The 20,825-nt window shown below is 28.0% G+C and overlaps 3 protein-coding genes across 4 annotated transcripts; all 3 read left to right on the top strand.

Annotated features, from left to right (window-relative positions):
• The first annotated feature begins 1,800 nt into the window (after window positions 1-1,800).
• Window positions 1,801-3,588, top strand: LOC108475615 (transcription factor JUNGBRUNNEN 1-like). 2 transcript variants are annotated; one of them, XM_053031522.1, is made up of 3 exons: window positions 1,801-2,083; window positions 2,142-2,431; window positions 2,887-3,588. In XM_053031522.1, exons 1-3 carry the CDS (start codon window positions 1,897-1,899, stop codon window positions 3,283-3,285), a joined length of 876 nt encoding a protein of 291 aa, XP_052887482.1. In that variant the 5' UTR covers window positions 1,801-1,896; the 3' UTR covers window positions 3,286-3,588. The 2 variants fall into 2 exon arrangements, with proteins under 2 accessions (XP_052887482.1, XP_017633086.1); XM_017777597.2 differs by having other exon boundaries at window positions 1,806-2,083; window positions 2,160-2,431.
• A 7,678-nt stretch (window positions 3,589-11,266) lies between these two features.
• Window positions 11,267-12,506, top strand: LOC108474830 (transcription factor JUNGBRUNNEN 1-like). Its single transcript, XM_017776854.2, has 3 exons — window positions 11,267-11,547; window positions 11,626-11,897; window positions 12,037-12,506. The coding sequence occupies exons 1-3, from the start codon at window positions 11,361-11,363 to the stop codon at window positions 12,442-12,444; spliced, it is 867 nt and encodes a 288-aa protein (XP_017632343.1). The 5' UTR covers window positions 11,267-11,360; the 3' UTR covers window positions 12,445-12,506.
• Window positions 12,507-15,482: 2,976 nt separating this feature from the next.
• LOC108474829 (transcription factor JUNGBRUNNEN 1-like) lies at window positions 15,483-16,897 on the top strand. The gene is made up of 3 exons (XM_017776853.2): window positions 15,483-15,775; window positions 15,850-16,121; window positions 16,362-16,897. The coding sequence occupies exons 1-3, from the start codon at window positions 15,589-15,591 to the stop codon at window positions 16,767-16,769; spliced, it is 867 nt and encodes a 288-aa protein (XP_017632342.1). The 5' UTR covers window positions 15,483-15,588; the 3' UTR covers window positions 16,770-16,897.
• Window positions 16,898-20,825: the final 3,928 nt, after the last annotated feature.

Below are 20,825 nucleotides of genomic sequence, written 5' to 3'. Positions count from 1 at the left end.
TATTAATATAATTTAGTTCTTAATTTAGTTCTAATTTGTTTCAATTTTTTAATTTTAATATAATTACTTTTTATTATATTTTTAATTTATGTATTATTTTAAGAATTATTTTAGTCCCATTTTTATTTTATTTTGTTTTAATATTTGTTTTTATGTTTTAAATGCATTTGATTTATTATATTTTAAATTTTTTTATTTAATAAAAAAAGCAAAAAAAATTAATATGGCCGGACCGGGCCGGGCTCGGGCCTATCATTTTTTTCTCGGGCCGGGCTTGGACAAAATTATAGGCCCATATTTCGGCCTGGGCCGAGCCCGGGCCTTGAAAACGGACTAAATCTTTTTATGGGCCTGGCCCGAACCCGGCCCGGCCCTGCCCATGCACACCTCTAATGAATAACAATACAATATATTATCATTGTGTAAAACATTAAAAAAAAAAAGAGTTGCGTGCTTATAAATAAGTACTAATGACTTCTTTTAAGTTCAAACTTTATACTCTAAACTCAATATAAATCCTAAATGCTAATTCCTAAATCCAATATACTTAATAATTAATTATATTTAAATAAAATTATTAGTATTTATTTATAAGCTTTTCATTATACTTTATTTCACTAGAGATGAGATGTCGTGTTATTGTTTACTGATGATATATAAGACTCATACACCAAGACTATATCACCAAGACTATATTCACCGTTTCTTAAAAACATTAGTGTTTTGACCGGAATAGGTGTTAACAATTTAAATTAACTAACGAGATTGTAAAAATAGAGGGATGAAATTATACCAACTTAAAACATAAAAGCTGAATGTTACATAGAGGGACCAAATCATAATTTGACAAAAAAAAAATATTCTTTACTAAAGTTAACTGGGCAACCCGTGCTTTTTGTTTTTTTTAAATTTATATTTGTTAATTTTATTATTATTTTAATCATAGTTTAATATTAATATATTTTATTAATCAATATAAATATAATTTTAACAAATTCTTAATATAAATACAATTTTAATTATTTAATTTATAATAATTTAGTGTTGTTAATGATTATTTTATACTTTTATTTTATTTTTATCATTATTAAATCCAAAATATATCTTATATTATTAATTTTAATCTCGTTATTACAATTTTTTAATCAATTTAATTATAAATTCTAATCTCAATAATTAAGTGACTGCTGTTTTTGGAATTAGTCTACATTGGACCCTTCCCATAAATCATCAACAAAAACAAGAAAAAGAACGACGGTTTCTAAGCTGATTGGACGTTTAGTATGAGTCAATAATTTGACTTGACCTTACAATCATTGCATGACTTATTGACTGCATATTATCAATTTATCATTATTGTTTCCAATAATAATAAATATAACCCTCACCAATTTGATCATTAATATTTTAAAAAAGTTTCACTTTTTACTAAAATATTGTCTGCATCGTTATTTTTCAATGGTGTTATAAAACCTACATAACAGTTCACGTATATTTTATCTTGACATAATATTATTTATCTTATATAAAAAAAATAAAAATATATAAATATATAAAAAACTTCATATGTTATTTTAAAAAGAAGCATGTGCGTGTTTCCATATATAAAATTTAACATTTTAAGTGGTATTTTAATTAAAGAAAATAACAATTTAATTATTTTTGAAAAGTTAATGATCAAATTTAAATTTTTTGTAAAAGGTTGTAGGACAAATTTAGCTTAAAAAGATAAATGTTGAGGGTTAATTGAATATTATCCCTTACTGTTTAGGAAGGTTCACCTTTGCCTATGTTACAAAATCTTCTCAGTATATATTCACATACTGAGGCAAATTAAAACGAGGTAAAAATATTTGTGCCTTTTACTTCACTTAGCCAGCAAAAAGATCATCAAAGATGAACATGTTCGATGGCACCACCACTATTGTGGACGAAGGTGTTCCACTTCCAGGTTTCCGGTTCCACCCGACTGAAGAAGAGCTCGTCGGGTTTTACCTTCGACGAAAAGTTGACAACAAATCCCTCACAATCGAACTTATCAAAGAGATCGATATCTACAAATATGACCCCTCTGATCTTCCAAGTACGTTCCTTAACCATTACTATCATAGTCATATGAATTTTGACATGTTAATGATTAGTTTTATATATACACGCAGAAACTGGCATGATGGGAGAGAACGACTTGTATTTCTTTTGTAAACGAGGAAGGAAGTATCGGAACAGTGTCAGACCAAACCGAGTGACAGGATCAGGGTTTTGGAAAGCGACAGGTATCGATAAGCCTGTTTTTTCGGTCAGAAGCGGTGAAGCCATCGGGCTAAAAAAAACGTTAGTGTACTACCATGGAAGTGCAGGAAAAGGAGCTAAAACCGAATGGATGATGCATGAATTTCGCCTTCCCAATCCCACATTGACCGCACAAGAAGCTGTAAGTAACTTTAAAGAACTGTTAAAGGGACTCCGTTTCATACTATATTTAATAGATTCGAAGTTAGGGTAATGGTTTTGGTCTTTTAAAAATAATAATTTTATCATTTCTTAAAAGTTAATAAATTAATATAATGATAAAATTGTATTTTAACTCTTCAAAATTTATGGTTTATTTTAACTCTTAAAAGTAATTTTCTGGTTTCCATTTCCCATTTCCCAGGATCTTCCTAAAATGATAAAAGAACATTTTTGATCTTATAAAATTTATAAAATCATAAATTAATAAATAATAAATTTATATTTTAACTCCTAAAAATAATAAAATTTCAATTTAACCCTTTAAATATTATAAAATATAAGCTAATAGAAGAATGAAAAATTGCATGCATAACTGAATGCTGGTCCCTGGAATTTTCTGCACATTAATGTGAAATACATGTTTGGGGGTTGCAGGAAGTATGGACAATATGTCGAATTTTCAAGCGGAATAAAAAAATCAAACAAGATTCGAGACAAGGTGCTGCTAAACGAGCTTCAACTAGCAATGGCAAAGGTGTAGACGGCAACAAACGTTGCAGTGTGGAATCCAACAGCCATGAAAATTACATTACAATCGGGTCTCAAATCATTGAAAACTACGATGACGATGATGATGATGGTGAGATGGTTATGGATCATGTGATGAATGAGGAGAGTTGCAGAGGGGAATGGTATCATGGAGAGCTGCAACGTATGGCATCATCATCGTCACCATCTTCAAGCTTTTCAACAGTAAATGATTTCTTCACAAATGCCAATTGGGATGAGCTTAAATCAATTCTGGACTTGGATCTTGATCCCTTTCTTTTGTGAAAAATCATTTTTAATGAGATATAATATTGTATTAGTTTCAGTTTCTAATGTTTTAATGTTTAAGGTAGTATCTAATTATAGTGAGATTCAGTGAGATCAATATTTTAAATCAACAACTATGGTTAAAAAATAGAAATAATGAGATTTGTAACTGTTTAATCAGGTACGATAGGAACTAAGAAATTGTATTGGTGACCTGAATCTTCGGAAAAGAGAATAGTGTATTCTCTTTCAAGTATCGGTGACTGTTAATAATGATGATGTATGAAGTTGTTGAATAACAAATTTAGATCTATGAAATGATGTTGGATTGTGTCTTTTGTTACTCGACTTTCAGGAATGTTTTTTAATGGAAATATATAACAACATCCTTGAAAATTGTACTTAGATCCGTGAAATTGTTTTCGATTTTTGTCGAATGAGAATGATTTCATATTGTGTGAAAGAAGTTGGAAACACCGGTGTATAAAAAGGGACAAGGACGGATGTTGACAAATGGCCGCCGAGCGATTGGAGAAGAAGCAGTATGGTTGCTGATGAAGATGAAAAATCAATTACAACTACTAAAAGAAAGGTGAAAATGGAAAAGGTTTTCATGAAAGGGTATAGGAATTTGTAAGTTCATTTTATTGAAAGGTAAATTATAAAAACAGTTATTTTTGTTCTGTCTCGGATTATATTTTAGTCAAAATATTATCGTTTTGTTATGAAGTGGTCATTCTACCTTTAATCTTCGTTACCTCTCTAACGACTGTCCAAATGGGTTTTAAATACAACTTGGATGTCCAGTGCTGAGATAAAAATAGATTTTTAATTAAATAAATTTAATTTGAACTGCAACGTAGGAAATTCAAGTTGACATTTAAAATACATTTGGACTGCCACGTAGGACCATCGTTAGGGAGGTAATGAAGCTTAATGATAGAGTGACCACTTCGTAACAAAACGATAATATAAGTAACTAAAACGTAACATTGCAAATATAAGTGACTAAAATGTAATCTGAGGCAAACAAAAGTGACTATTTTTATAGTTTACCCATTTATTATTTAGTCCATAAAAAGGATTAAAAAAATTGATTATAAGGATTTGTTTATTTATATGTAAAAAGTTTTACAGAAAATGTTTTCTGCTTTTTCCTATATTTGTATCATAGAAAACAGCTTGGTCAATGGAAAATGACTTACAGATTAATGTAAAATAAACAATTTTTCCTATAAAATGGCTTACCATTTTGAGAAGTGTAAGTTATTTTCAAGAAAGAGCAATTTTATTTTATATAAAATTAACTTAAATCAAGCTTAATATTATTATATTGATAATAATTTTTATTTTTATTTTAAAAATATTAAAAATATTAATATAGAATATTGTATTTTTCAATATTATTAAACATACATATTCAATTATTTATATTTAATAAATTAATAATATAATTAATATAATTAATTATTTTAATAAATTATTTAATATTTCAATTTTATTTTAATAATAAATTTTAAAATAATAATTTTAAATAATATTCTTCACATATTATTGAAAATATTCAATATTAATATTTTAATAATAAAAACCCTCAAACTTTTCAAAAAAAAAACAATTAAGTCCTTGTTCTTTTTTTTACTCAATTAGGTATTTGAACTTTCAAATGCACCAAAAGACCCTCAAACTTTAAAAAAAAACACTTCAGCCCTTTTTTTTTTTTGCACTTAATTGGGTATTTGAACTACCAAAATGCATCAAAATGCCCTCAAACTTTTCAAAAAAACAATTAAGTCCCTACTTTTTTTTGCACTTAATTAGACACTTTAATAGTTGACCATTAAAGTTACCGGCCGTAACTTTTTCAGTTAAAGCTACCACATGTCACAACCATGGCGTGACATGTGGTAAAAATATATAAAAATAAAAATTATTAAATTTTAATAAAACATAAACAAATATTAAAAATTTATTAAAAATTAGAATAAATTATAAAAATCGTAAAAAAAGTATAAAATATATAGAAATATAGGAAAAATTATAAAATTTTATAAAGTCGTAAGAAAGTTATAAAAATGTTAAAGAAATATAAAAGTTGTAAAAAAATATAAAAACTATTGTACCAAAAGAATCATTTCATAAATTTTCTATAACTTTTATTGATTTTTTTATCTTATCATTTTTCACCACATGGCACGTTGTGTTACGACATATGATGGCTTTAACTGAAAAAAATTTTGGGGGTCGTTAACTTGAGTGGTCAACGATTAAAGTTAATGGTCAAAGCGTCTTTTGATGCATTTTATAAATTTTTTATGATTTTTATAAAATTTTACAATTTTTTATATTTTTACTATTTATACATATTTCTAATTTTTAATGAAATTTAAATATTTTATATTTTATTAAAATTTAATAATTTTGTAACTTTTATTTTTATAGGTGACAAGACAAAAGCTTAATTGCTTTTTTGAAAAAATTAAGGATTTCTTTTATATATTTTAACAGACTTAATATTTATTGAAAAATTTGACAACTATTTACGCATTGGGCGAGATTAAAGCTGTAATATTTATTGAAGAGATGCGTTTCAGATTGGGCTAACTTATATTTCTACTTTGCTGGTTTGTGCAATAATATTAGGAATTTAAAAAAAAAAATGAATTTAAAACAAATTGGGCTTGAATTCAACTTAAAATTAATTTGGGTACTTGGACATGGACTTGATTTGGACAATACCTAAATAAATGGGTAGCCTATGAAAAATAAAATATTTTAAATCCAATATTTAAGAAAAATTATTTTATTTAAAAATATAATTTTCTAAAACAGAAAGAATAATTTTATTCAACACAAAAAATTGAATTTTTTTCTATGAAAACACGTGGATATCCAAATATATTTCCGTTGATACCAAATTTCAAAATTAAATTAAAGTTAGAAACCCTTAAATTTTGCAAAAGGAATTCAATGTAGTCTTTATATCAACTTCAAAAATTAATTTCAATTTTAAATTTATATTAACTTTGAAATTGAAATAATTCTGCTTAAAAACATTTCATAGCCCTTCAATGAGTTCGAAGCTCAATCGAGATCGCGGACCTTAGATAAAATTAGATACTTATATCAAGTTCATTACATTTTTTTTTAAATACATAGCTATTAAGTGAGTATTTGTTTAGTTTCGAAACGTGACATCAACAAATTTAACTCAAAACAATCGGGTCTGAATTTTAAAATCTGAATAGAAAGATTAAATTCCTGATAATAAAATTACATTGACTGAATTTCAAATTTTTAAAAAGTACAGGGACTTATGACATTTTAACTTTGGAAACAATAATACATGGGCTATTTTCAAAAAACAACTTCTTGAAAATATTGAAAATAACAATTACGTAACAAATAATAATGGCATATGTCTGATTAACTCTTCACAAAACAAGAATTGTCTTAATTCACTCGAATCTGATCCAATCTTTAATAACCACATATTAGTTTCTATAAAAAGACTACACTATCTTTAAAATATTAGCACGATAAATTGACAACTTAAATATGATAAGGAACTCTATTATCTTAACGATGGACGGTAGTGATTTTGTCAAATGTTACTCATAAAGGTATTAAAATAATAAAATATTTATATATTTTATAATTAAATTTATTTAATTTAAATTGAAGTCCTATCTGACTTAAAGTCAAACTAATTCAAGCCTCAACCTCAGAAAAAGCCAAACCAACTGAGCTGGCAAGCCACTTGAGCTGGGAATGGATCTAATCGTCACTAAATATAATGGATCTAATCGTCACTAAATATAAGATATACTAATCATATTAAATTGAGGTTGCAAGTGTAATAACAATTATACTTATTACATCACAATAATTATATTCAAAATTAAGCACAATCACAAGATCAAAATAAAATATACACAATAAAAGTCAACAGAATCGAATCGATAATCGAAATATAGTTGGATAAGACCCACAAATGATGTGACTTAAAAATAAGAATAAATTTAATCTAAGATCCCACTTATAGCTTACAATGCACAAATAAGGATAAGGATGAAGCTAGAAATTTTTTAGGGGCCCATATTAAGTTATATACTTTTACAGTAATTAAATTGTAATTCCACTCATATATTGACTTATATTTTTATGGTTTTCAAAATGATTAAATCAAAATTGTAATATTTTTGGGAGCTAAAGTATAATTTTTATCATAAATTAACTTATAGTTTTATGAATCTTGAAGAGCCTAAAGCAAAAATTTCCTATTTTAGGGGGATTAAGGCCCCTGACTGTCCCTCCCTTTGCTCTTGGGTACAGAGTAAGTCTCGAACTTAAAATTTTAAAATTCTTAAAATATAACTTTACCATTAAATCAAGATCTCTTTGATATTACATTTAAAAATTACTAGTATGGTTCCTCACCTTCGCGTTGGATTGATTATTGTGTCAAATTATAAAATAAAAAATTAAAGGTTAAAATATTCACCAAGTCTCTGTACTCTTCTTACATTTGGAATTTAGATTCTTACTTTTATTTTCAGGAATTTAATCCCTCAACTTTTAAATTTAAAAATTTGGTTCAATAGTTACCACTATTTAAATTCTTCTATTAGACTCGACATGATAAAATATATATATTTTGTTTAAATAGATTCTTAAGATAAATTGTTGTCAATTTTTAATTGAAATAGTTAACAATATTAACTATTTAAATTAAATAATTATATTATAAAATTAAAGTAACTAATATATATATTAAATTAGAGTATATAAATTAAATATTAAATTTTAGAATAGTATAAGGGTCAAAATGAAAATTTCTATCATTATCTTATAAAAAAAAAAAGGAAAAAGAATACGTTTCAATTGGTAAGACTGTTGGGCCCTTACATTTATCTGTATCGATTTTGACGTACAACTTTTATGGCCTAAAAATGTTAAAATATAAAATATAAAAATTATTAAAACATTATAATTTTAAAAATCAAGTGATGACATCTACAATTTTAGATTTCCATATCATCACACTTTAATAAAATTCAAATTTAATGACTAAATTAAAAAATTATCAAATTTCAAAATTAATTTGAATCGAAAAAAATTTAAGGACTAAATGTTGATTTATCCCATACTTAAAAATATGATTTTAACTTTCTTTTCCTTGGTTTAAGAAGCATACTCTATCGTGGAATAGATTGTAAGAATATTTATGGAATTGGATATATGACTGTTTTTATTTATTTATTTATTTATTTATTTATATATGGCATTTTCAAGGTCATGGTAAGATTTTGATTTGTTCAATCAAGTCCATATTTGACTGAGCAGTGTGGTCTAATTTTGTTTTTCACGTTTTTAACATTTTGCTAATTAAATCACACATCCTCAGATTATGATTCAAAATTTAAATTTAGTTCTCAAATTTTAAAACATTCTAATTAAGTCTATAAAATATCAATATCACATCAATCATATTCTTCTAGTAGCCTAGCCGTCAACTAAGGCAATACTAACTCAAACCTGACCTTACATTTAACATGTGGATCAAATTTTAAGCTTATATTCACCTTATCGTATAAACAACTTGAGTTAACTTAAATTTTATAATAAAAATATTTTAAAATTTTAATCATAATTTGGAAAGATTTGATGCAATTAATCTCAACAATATCGAATGACCATTAATGTAAAGGATATTTATGGAACTTAATAAAATAGTTAAAAAATATGTATTTAAAAACGCTTAAATTAAATTATTAAGTTTTCAAAAAGACTAAAATTTTAAATTTTTTTTCATTTAATTAAAGGTTATAAAGACTAAATTGAAACTTTTTATTTTTGAGAAGGGATTTTCACAAAATTGAACTGGACCAGGTGGATCAAGAATCGACCAATATATTAGTATAAACAAAGGAATTGAACCAGCCTCTGAACAAACCGTTTAAAAACGATAAATAAAAAAAACTTGAAACCAGGATAAAAAAATCGACAATTAGATCGATTTTATAAATTTTTTAATCTTTTATTTATTTAATTATTATTAAATTAATGATTTAATCAATTCAATCAGAGATTAAATTTCTAAATATTGATTTGGAAGTCGATGTTGCTTTTTTTATTGATTAAAGTCATGGAAGGTTTTTTTTATTATAGTTCTTGAAAGACTCACTCTCTTTCTTGTAAAAAATGGACCATTCATTGGCGAATCCGATGCACTTTAAAATGGTCCTCAGTCCTCACCCTCTAGCCATTGTTGAACATATACATGTTATGTTTTTTTTTGTTTCTTTTGAATAAGGAGCCAACCAACATAACTAAAATGTTTAAAAGCATTTATTGATTTTATGTCACATAATTAAAATTTATAAAAAAATAAAAGAAGTACTTAAATTAATATTTATCATTTAATTGATTATACATGTTGATTTGATAGTAAAATAACATACTGAAATTTGTCTTAATTTACATGGAATGATAATTAAAATTAGACTGTCGTTTGACATCTAAATGTTGAACTCTAAACTCAAAACTTATGAAAAATATAATCATTATACTCAATATTTAATTATGTGTAAGTAAAGTTATTGATATTTTATCATTGGTAAGGTATTGTGTTATTGTTCATCGACAATATATGAGACTCATATAGGCACTATATCAAATATTCACCCTTTCTAAAAACTGTAACGTTTTAATCAGTGTAAATGGTTTAAATTAAGTAATAAAATTATAAAAATAAAATTATGCCAACTTAAAATATAAAAGTTGAATGTAAAGTAAAGGGACCGGAATCATAATTTGATAAAATATAAAACATATTCTTTTCTAGAAGTCACAAAGTGACACCAAACAACTGATGGAACCAGTTTGGACACTTCCCGTGGGCCATAACATCATCAATACAAATAAGAAAAAGAAAAGACTGTTTCTAAGGTGATTGGGCATTTATTATGAGTCAATAATTTGACTTGACTTCAAGTGCACCCTAACAATGGCTTAATGAATGGTAAGCCCTCAAACAATACTTCTTTTTGAGTTGAGTACTTCAACTTTTTTTTAATCAAACCAGGTACCTAAATTATAATTCTCTAACCGTTATGGTCCCACTTGTTATCTTCGTTAAAAAAAAATCATTTCAACCAATCGGGAGTTGACACATAATAATTTCTTATTAATTTTCGATATATTTTCAGTATTTTTTTATAGAGTTAAAGCAATCAAAGAAATAATCAAATTTCAAACAATCGAATCGAATGGGGACGGAGGTTTGCTGGAAATGAGGTTGATGAAGGAGGAGAGATATATGACATTTTAAAATTTTAATATAATTTTATTTAATATTAATGTTAATTTTTCGTTTAGCTATTTTCTTTTTAATTTATTTATTTTATAGCTAAGGAAAATATATTTTTAATTATGTGTCAATTCTTGATTGGCTTAAGTGTTTTTTAACGATAGGGTCCATAATAGTTAAAGAATTATAGTTAAGGTATCTAACTTTAAAAGAAAAATAGCTTGAGGGCTATTTTTTAATAAGACCATAATAATTTATTATTATTTGGCATATTATAAATTTAACTCTTGACTGTTTATATCTTTTATCAATTTAACCTTCATTCCTTTTTAGCCAAAATTAGCAATTAACCTTTTAAAAAAGAGTAATCTTTTAAAACAAAAATGTTGATAAAATGTTAATTTTCTAATGATATTGGAATGACAACCCATATGATAGTCCACATGTACTTAATGTTGACATGACACTATTTGTCTTATATACCATGTTAAAAAGTAATTTAAAAGTTAATGGGTAAATTCAACTCTTTTTGAAAGATTGATTGTCAAATTTGATTTTTTTAAAAAGATTAGGGTCAAATTTAGCTAAAAAAGTATGGACCAAATTGACAAAATTATAAACATTAAAGGCTAAATTTAATATTATTCTTACTATTTAGGAAGGTTCACCTTCGCCTATGTTACAGAATCTTCACAGTATATATACACATACCTAGGCAGATTAAAAGGATGTAACAATATTTGAGCCTTTTACTTCGCTTAGCCAGCAAAAAGAATCAAAGATGAGCATGGTCCATGGCACCACCTCTACTGTGGACGAAGATGTTCCACTTCCAGGTTTCCGATTCCACCCAACAGATGAAGAGCTCGTCAGGTTTTACCTTCGACGAAAAGTCGACAACAAACCCCTCACAATCGAACTCATCAAAGAGATTGATATCTACAAATACGATCCTTCCGATCTCCCGAGTACGTACTTCAACCATTATATTATCATAATTCTATGAATTTTGACATGTTAATGATTCTTTTTGTATATACACGCAGAAACTGGCATGATGGGAGAGAATGAATTGTATTTCTTTTGTAGACGAGGAAGGAAGTATCGGAACAGCGTAAGACCGAACCGGGTGACAGAATCGGGGTTCTGGAAAGCAACGGGCATCGACAAGCCTGTTTTTTCGGTTGAAGGTGGTGAAGCCATCGGGCTAAAAAAAACGTTAGTGTACTACCGTGGAAGTGGGGGCAAAGGAACTAAAACCGATTGGATGATGCATGAATTTCGCCTCCCCAATCCCACAATGACCGCACAAGATGCTGTAAGTAACTTAAAAGTATTGTTAAAGGGCCTCCATTCAGTTCGCTTTTATCGAAACTTAATCAATTGGTTCATGCAGCCATCGTTAAGATACTATATTTAATCGATTCTTAACGTAATACATGTTTTTGGGGTTGCAGGAAGTATGGACGATATGTCGATTTTTCAAGCGGCATAGAAAAATCAAACAAGATTGGAGACAAGGTGCTGCTAAACCAGCTTCAACTGGCAATGGCAATGGTGTACAAGGCTATGAAAGTGGCAGTGTGGGATCCAGCAGCCATGAAAATTACATTACATTGGGGTCTCAGAATGTTGAAAACTATGATGATGATGATGGTGAGATGGTTATGGATCATATGATGAATGATGGGAGTTGCAGAAGGGAATGGTATCATGGAGAGATGCAATGCATGGCATCATCATCATCACCATCTTCAAGCTTTTCAACAGAAAATGATTTCTTCACAAATGCCAATTGGGATGAGCTTAAATCAATTGTAGACTTGGATCTTGATCCCTTTCATTTTGCGAAAAATCATTTTTAATGAGATATAATATGATGCTGCTTAAAAATAGAATAAATTTATATATAAGAGTTAAATTATAATTTCACCCTTGTATTAGTTTATATCTTTATGACTTTTAAAAGAATTAAATCAAAAAATTTTTCGTTCTTGGGACTCAACGTATAATTTTATCATAAATTACCTTATGATTTTATGAAATTTAGAGAGTTTAAAGCAAAAATATCTCCTTTTAGGAGGGATCAGAGCTTGCTTGCCCCCTCCTTTCATCCCTGCGCCTCCATTCATTCCTGTATACAAGGTGAGTCTCGAACATAAAATTTTAAAATTGTTAAAATATAACATTACTATTAAATTAAAATCTCATTGACATTACATTAAAAACTACTAGTATGGTTCTTCACGTTCGTATTAGATTGATTATTATGTCAAATTATAAAGTAAAAATTTAAAGGTTAAAATATGCATTAAGTCTCTATACACCTCGTACATATAAAATTTAGTCCCTTACTATTACTTTTAGGAATTCAGCCACTCTAATTTTTAAGTTTAAAAATTCAAGTCCAGTCAAGGTTGCTTGAACCAAACCGGACCGACTAGTTGGATCGAGAATTGGCTAAGGTGCTACTCTGGAGAAGGACATTGAGCCGATTGGCTCAAAATCCGGTACAAATCAGTTGAACAAAGCAAAAAACCGATTGAATTGGACGGTTAAACTAGTTGAACCACAATTTAAATTTTTTTATAATATTTTTAATGATTTATTTAATTAAATCGGATGGACTGGTTGAACCAGTTGGACCGATGAACCGATGGCCTGATCAGTTCAACCACAAGTCCGATTCTGAAAGCCTTGGTTACTGCTGTTAAACTTCTTCTATTAAATTTATAGGTTTGACGTGACTTCTTGAAATTAATATATATTCACTAGGTAGTTATGTAACAATAAAAATAATGTTGAAATACTGATTAGGATTTTTATATATAAAAAAACATATTTGAACTCATCATCATAAAATATTTTTACTAGAATATTGTTCTTAATAAAATTGAAGTCAACATTTTGATTGAAATAGTTAATATTCTTAGACAAACTAAATACATTATAAAAGTAAAAGAACCAAATTAAATAAAAAATTAAAATATATAAATTAAATATCAAATTTCAACATGTTATAAGAGTCAAAACAAAATTTGACCATCATCTTATAATTTAAAAAAAAAAACATGTTAAAATGGTAAGACTATTATAACCTTACCCATATATGTATAGATTATGACATATGATATGACAAATGATGACATGTTATAATCCCGAAATTCCACATCATCACAGTTTAACATAATTCAAAATTAAAGATTAAATTGAGAAAAACAGTCAAATTTCAAACAAATATGGATTAAAAAGAATTCATGGACTAAATGCTGTTATTATCCCATGCTTAAAAAATGCTTTTAACTTTCTTTTCTTAGTCTAAGAAGTATATTCCATTGCGGAATAACTTGTAAGAATATATATGGAATTGGATATATGATTATTTTTTGTTTTATTTATATATGACATTTTCAAGGTCATGGTAAGATTTTGATTTGTTTAATTAAGTTTACATTTGACTGAGCATTGTGGTCTAAATTTTGTTTTTCATGTTTTTAACATTTTGTTAAGTTAATTACATTATACCGTCCTTAAATTTTAAAATATTCTAAATAAAATTTTAAAATATTAATATGGTATCAATTATATTTTTCTAACAAATTAGTATATGTGAACTCTAGTGTTGAACATATTTAAGATATGTGAATTAAATTTAAAATTTATATTCATTTTATCATATGAACAACTTGATTACTACGGGAAAAATATGTATATAGCGACGTTTTAAGCGAAATGCCACCAGTTTTTAGAATTAGCAACGTTTGTCAAGAAAATGGCAGTACATGTCACTTTCAATGTCCAGAAGCCGGTAAATGCTAATATTTATTGAGGCTTTGGGAAAAACGCCACCAAGTATATGCGACTTAGTTGTGCTTGACAATACAAACGCTGCTAATGGTGAGTAAAATTCCGACAGAGAACCGCTGCTAATTTTTTTGCCAACTTAAAAGAAGATATTTAGCTAAAAACATCATATCATTTATAAAAATATAGTGGCATTTCTTGCTCAAACGCCACAAAAGATTAATTATCCAACCGAAGTACTATATACTTTATGAAAAATGTCAGGTTCCATCGTTAGTTTCCCACAGTTCCAAAATCCTTAACTCAAACAAACCTCCTTCGCTCGTTGCGCCCACTTTCGTCCGTCGGTCAACGTTAGTTGGTCGTTGAAGTACTCGCTAGCTGCCCCCTTCCACAGTCATCGCTCCATCTCAAGGTTCTGCTTTTTTTTTATTTGTCTGTCATTAGTTGACTTTTATTTTAATCAATATAGTGCATGCATTTCTCTATAAGTTGAAGTTTCTCATTAATTCAAGTGTCATGATTGTATTCTTATTCATCTTTCTTAACATTCAACATTTCTAGTAAAATAATAATATTTTTTCTATTCTTATTCATTTTCATTTTCTTTCACTATTTTTTATCTCATCAGTAATAAAATGTAATATTATTATTCTTATTTATTGACAATGAATGATACTTATTCATTAACAGTACATTAAATATTCACCCTTTCTTAAAAACATATTTTTAGATTAAAAAATCATATTAGCATAATGAATTGAAAGAGATTCTTTTAAGAAAAAAATAGACATTAGTGTTTTAACCGGAATAGTTACAAGTGTTAATGGACAGAATTTTGCTGGCTAAATCTTTAGTATAGGGATCGAAATCAAAATTTTACCAAAAGTAAAACATTTCTAAATTTGGAATAATAAAAACAGAAAAGAAAGAAAGACTGTTTCTAAGCTGAATGAGCATTTACAATCCCTATGAGTCAATAATTTGACTTGACCTCAACCACCTGCCTTAGATGACTTCATCTCAACAATATTTTTATTTATATTTTTTGCTCAACATTATTAAATATTATTATTTATTTATTTAAGAAGGTTCATCTTGGTCTGTGTTCTTAGTATATATACACATACATAGCCGAATTAAAACGATGCAAAAATATTTGTGCCTTTTACTTAGCCAGCAAAAAGAATCAAAAAGAATTAAAGATGAACATGGTCCATGGCACCACCACTACTGTGGAAGAAGATGTTCCACTTCCCGGTTTCCGATTCCACCCGACCGACGAAGAGCTCATCGGGTTTTACCTTCGACGAAAAGTCGACAACAAATCCTTAAGAATCGAACTCATCAAACAGATCGATATCTATAAATACGACCCCTCTGATCTCCCAAGTACGTTCCTCGATTATTACTCTTACAGTCATATGAATTTTAACGTGTTAATGATTCATTTTGTATATATGCAGAAACCAGCATGATGGGAGAGAACGAATTGTATTTCTTTTGTAGACGAGGAAGGAAATATCGAAACAGCGTAAGACCGAATCGGGTGACGGGATCGGGGTTTTGGAAAGCGACAGGTATCGATAAGCCTGTTTTTCCGGTTGGAAGCAGTGAAGCCATCGGGCTAAAGAAAACGTTGGTGTATTACCGTGGAAGTGCAGGCAAAGGAACTAAAACCGATTGGATGATGCATGAATTTCGCCTTCCCAATCCCACATTGACTGCACAAGATGCTGTAAGTAACTTCAAAATATTTTTAAAGGGCTCTCGTTCATTTTTGCTTCATATCATCAACAAATAGTAAATTGATATAATGGTAAATTTGCCTTCAATTCATCTTTGATTCCAGCAATTTTGCTATTGACCTTATTGACCTTATAAGTAAATAAGTAAATGGTCAAATTATACTAACCCTTAACGAAATTACATTTTGACTCTCGTAAAAATACTAATATAATCTCGACTCGCTTTGCAGGAAGTATGGACAATATGTCGAATTTTCAAGCGGCATAAAAAGAACAAACAAGAATGGAGACAAGGTGCTACTAAACGAGCTTCAACTAGCAATGGCAATGGTGTACATGGCTATGAACGTTGCAGTGTAGAATCCAGCAGCCATGAAAATTACATTACATTTGGCTCTCAAAGCATTGAAAACTATGATGATAATGATGATGATGATGGTGATGGTGAAATGGTTATGGATCATATGAAGAATGACGGGAGTTGCAGAAGGGAATGGTATCATGGAGAGATGCAATGTATGGTATCATCATCATCACCATCTTCAAGCTTTTCTACTGAAAATGATTTCTTCACAAATGCTAATTGGGATGAGCTTAAATCAGTTGTAGAATTGGATCTTGATCCCTTTCTTTTGTGAAAAATAATTTTTAATTAGATATAATATTGTATTAGTTTTTTCTTCTTTTTCTAGGAAAAACTTTTCGTTGTTTTTCACAACACTAATATCCAACGTTGATAATATACACAATTGACTTATACCACAAATTCACTTATTTAGAAAGCATGTATACATTTATTTTATATAACAAATAATAAAAAATATATATTTAATTTATGAGTAAAAATCATTTAAATAAATCCATTAAATTAAGAATATTTAGACCCACATATAACATGATTTTAAAATAGAACCCACAAATAGTTTACAATACATAAGTAATGACAAAGTCAAAAAAAAAAAAATTAGGGGTTGAAATTAAGTTATATGTTTTATAAGAGTTAAAATGAAATTTTAGTATTTTTGGGACCTAAAATATAATTTTATCCTAAATTAATTTATAATTTTATGAATTTTGGGGTCTTAAGCAAAAATTTCCTGTTTTAGGGGACCATGCCGTCCCTCCCTCCCTTCCTTGTATACAAGGTTGTCTCGAACATAAATTTTTAAAATTTCTATAACTTTACCGTTAAATCAAAATCTCATATTGACATTACATTTAAAATTTTGCTTTGGATTGATTATTATGTCAAATTATAAAGTAAAAATTTGAAAGTTAAAATATGTACCAAGTCTCTATAAACTTCGTGAAGTTAGAATTCAATCTCCTACTTTTATTTTTTAGAATTTAGTCCTCTACTCTTTGAATCTAAAAATCCAAATCTAATAATTATCACTGTTAAAACTTTTCTATTAGATTCACTAGTATGACATTTGGAAATTAATATATATCCATTTAATAGTCATGTAACAATAAAAATAATATTGAAAATACCGATTAAGATTAAAAAAATTTAAATTTATCATGATATAATTTTTTTATTGAATAATATTCTAAAAAAATTAACATCAACATTGTGATTGAAATAATTAACAATGTCAACTATATACACTAATTAATTATATTATAAAAATAAATCAAACATAAGGGTGAAAACGAAAATTTGAGCTAAGTAGAAAGAAAAATAACACGTGTATATTGGGACCTTACTTTTATGTGTATAGATTTTGACACACATATTTTAATAGTCTACATAAAGTTTAGCCAATAAATTAAGCCGCTTTTGTTGACAATTATTTGGTCCAAAAATCAACCCAATAATGACTGTGAGTTCGTCAAAATAATTTATTTTATTTATTCCTGTTTTTGTTGACCGAATATTTCATATTTTTCAGTCAAAATCAATATTGGAGGAGTGTAGTTTCATTGACCATTATCATTAAAAAATCATAATACATAAATTGTTGAGGTTATTTTTAATACAAAAATACTTAAAAAAAAAAGGAATTAGAGATAATCCTATCACGTTTTCATAGAAAATTAAGTTTTATTATAACAAGTAAGTTAAAATTAAATTAATTATTAAGTGCAATAATACAACATAAAATTATCGACTATAGTGAGATAATTAGAGGTGCAATTCCATGATATCCAAAATTTTAGTCATTAAGTCTTTAAAGTAAATAAGAAGCATCCATTTATAAATTTGAGATTTAAAATAACTTGTTACCTTAATTTTAAAAATGCTTAAATAATAAATGGGACTTAAATTATATTAAATTTATCAAGTTGGTATCTATATATATATATATTGTTACAATTAGATTTTATCATGTGTTGGGTCGGGTTTATACTAAAATCTAGGACAATTTTCTAAGTCATGGCTTGGCCCGACCTGAAAAATGGGCCTAAAATTTTGCCTAAGCTCGACTTAGATAAAATGATAAACTCGAGCCCGACTTGATATTCCCGTATTAAAAATTTTATATTATTTTTTATATATAAATAAATTTAGAAAATATAATACATCAAATACACTAAAAATATTAAATAAATGTTCCCAACAAACTAAAAGTACATTAAAAAAAAGTGTCTGTACTTAATAACACTAATATAGTTACAACTTATCAAGTAAATGTCTCTAAAATAATAGTAAAATTAACAATAGAATAAGAGTTATATAATATTTAAATAATAACAATAAAATAATAACAAAATAACAGCAAATTAGTAGCATGGAAAAAAATTAGGCAGTTCGGGTTGGGCCGGGTCAAAAATTCTTATTGAGACCTAACATATTTAGAAAACAAATTTTATTTTTTTGTCCAAATTTATTTTTTAGAATTATATTTTTGTCTAAAACTCTCACTTTTCGAATGGGCTCGAATGAATGACCCGACCATCATTTGCTCTAATAACAAGTACCAATTTATATACATATTTTATGGTCTATACCAACGTTTTTTCTCTAAACAAAATGAGATGTTTAAGATGTATGTTTTGTTGAATGCTTTGAAAGAAGGGTGAAAAGATGGAGGTAGGCCCTTTGTTGGGCTTAATTTAGAATTTCTTTTTTAAATTTCTGACGTTTTTGTTTTTATTTATGGCAGGACCAGGTATCAAGTAAGATTATCCAAATTTGGACCAATTAGTAAAACAAATGGAAAAGGTGAAATCGAAAGATGCAGTTTTAGAACGTGCCAAGTACATTCATGGAAAATATTGATGATAACCTAAAGAATTTAAAGGAAATGAGTGAGAAATCAATTAAAGACCTTCTGGAGAAATGTGACGCAGTTGACAATAATCTCTATGCTGGATTGTTTATGCAAGATGTAAGCCAATAATCTCTATGCTTGAAGAAATATGAATTTTGGTGATGAAAAAGATGCATGTGAAGAGAACATGGGTTAAGAAGTGGAGAACTAACAATGGTTGGAAAGAAATATGCAATGGTTAACACATTGCAGGTTGGCTTAGAATGGAGATAGTGGCTTTGAGGTTATTCATAAAGACAATCAACATACTGTGGTCTTAAAGCTTTCGAAATGCACTTGCAGGGAATGGGAATTGACTGGCATACCTTGTTGCCATGTTGTGTGTGCAATGTATCATGACCAGAAAGCTCCTGAACAATATGTTTCACCATGGTACGGTAAAGAGAAATACCTTGCAGCTTAGGGCAAAGTATGACAACCAATTAGTGGGAAGAAATTTTGGAAAAATAATAATCATCCAATTCAATCTCTAGATTTGAGGGTCGTTCCTGAGGCCTTAAAAGAAAAAATCAAATTAATGATTCATCGTATTTATATACTTCAAATTAAGCTTTTTAAACATTAAAAAAAAAACTTATCCTTAAGAATTTTATAGTGTTTTTTATTATATTTCGCAATTATTAGATTTTGAGGTTAATTTTAGCTTTTATTGCATTTTTATGTTTTTTTGAAATAAAATGACAAGTTTATATATTTAGGAACTTAATATTTGAGTTGAGCTTATTTCAGACACTTTGTTGGTGTGAAAATGAGGAGCAGAGCCTAAATTGGGGTCAAGGTCGTTGCACCAAGGTGCTGATTGCGTGACACTAATACTTTTGCTATTAACCAAGGATCTGGGCTTCACCAAATTGCACAACCAAGGGGACTGTCTTTGAAGTTGCGACACAAAGGACTTGATGTCGCAGCATCATCATTGAAGGTCGCAAGATTGGCTACAATCTCCAAAGTTAAAGAAGTCAAGTTGCCTGAGGACAATGTCGCAATACTGAAGCCCAAAAGCACCCAAGGGGGTGGATTGTTGATGATGTCGCGACATCACGGTGTGGGTGTCACAGCACTGGCTTTTGACGAGAAAAAAATTGGTGAATGGTATTTTACAGTCAAACAAGTATTAGATTAGAGTTTAAGTGAGGGCATTCTTTGGTCTTTTTGTGTAGACAATTAGACTTTTTGCTTTTCATATTTTTTTTAGATTAAATTTTCTCTTTCGTTTCTTTTCCTTTTAGAATATATATTATATATTGTTTAGTTGTTTTCTTTTATATCGAGATGCTTAATATGCTAGAATTGACATCTCTAGTAGAAAATTTAGATAAAAAAAATTGAGAGGAGAGTTTATTATTAGATAATTCGATATAATTGTACTGATAGTGAAATTAAAAGAACTAGTGGGTTCGAGAGGAGTGCTTAGTT

The sequence above is a fragment of the Gossypium arboreum genome, chromosome 8 (genome assembly GCF_025698485.1).
Source record: "Gossypium arboreum isolate Shixiya-1 chromosome 8, ASM2569848v2, whole genome shotgun sequence".
NCBI lineage: Eukaryota > Viridiplantae > Streptophyta > Magnoliopsida > Malvales > Malvaceae > Gossypium > Gossypium arboreum.
Note: the sequence above shows the minus strand (reverse complement) of the source record. Positions and strands in the feature narration are given on the sequence as shown.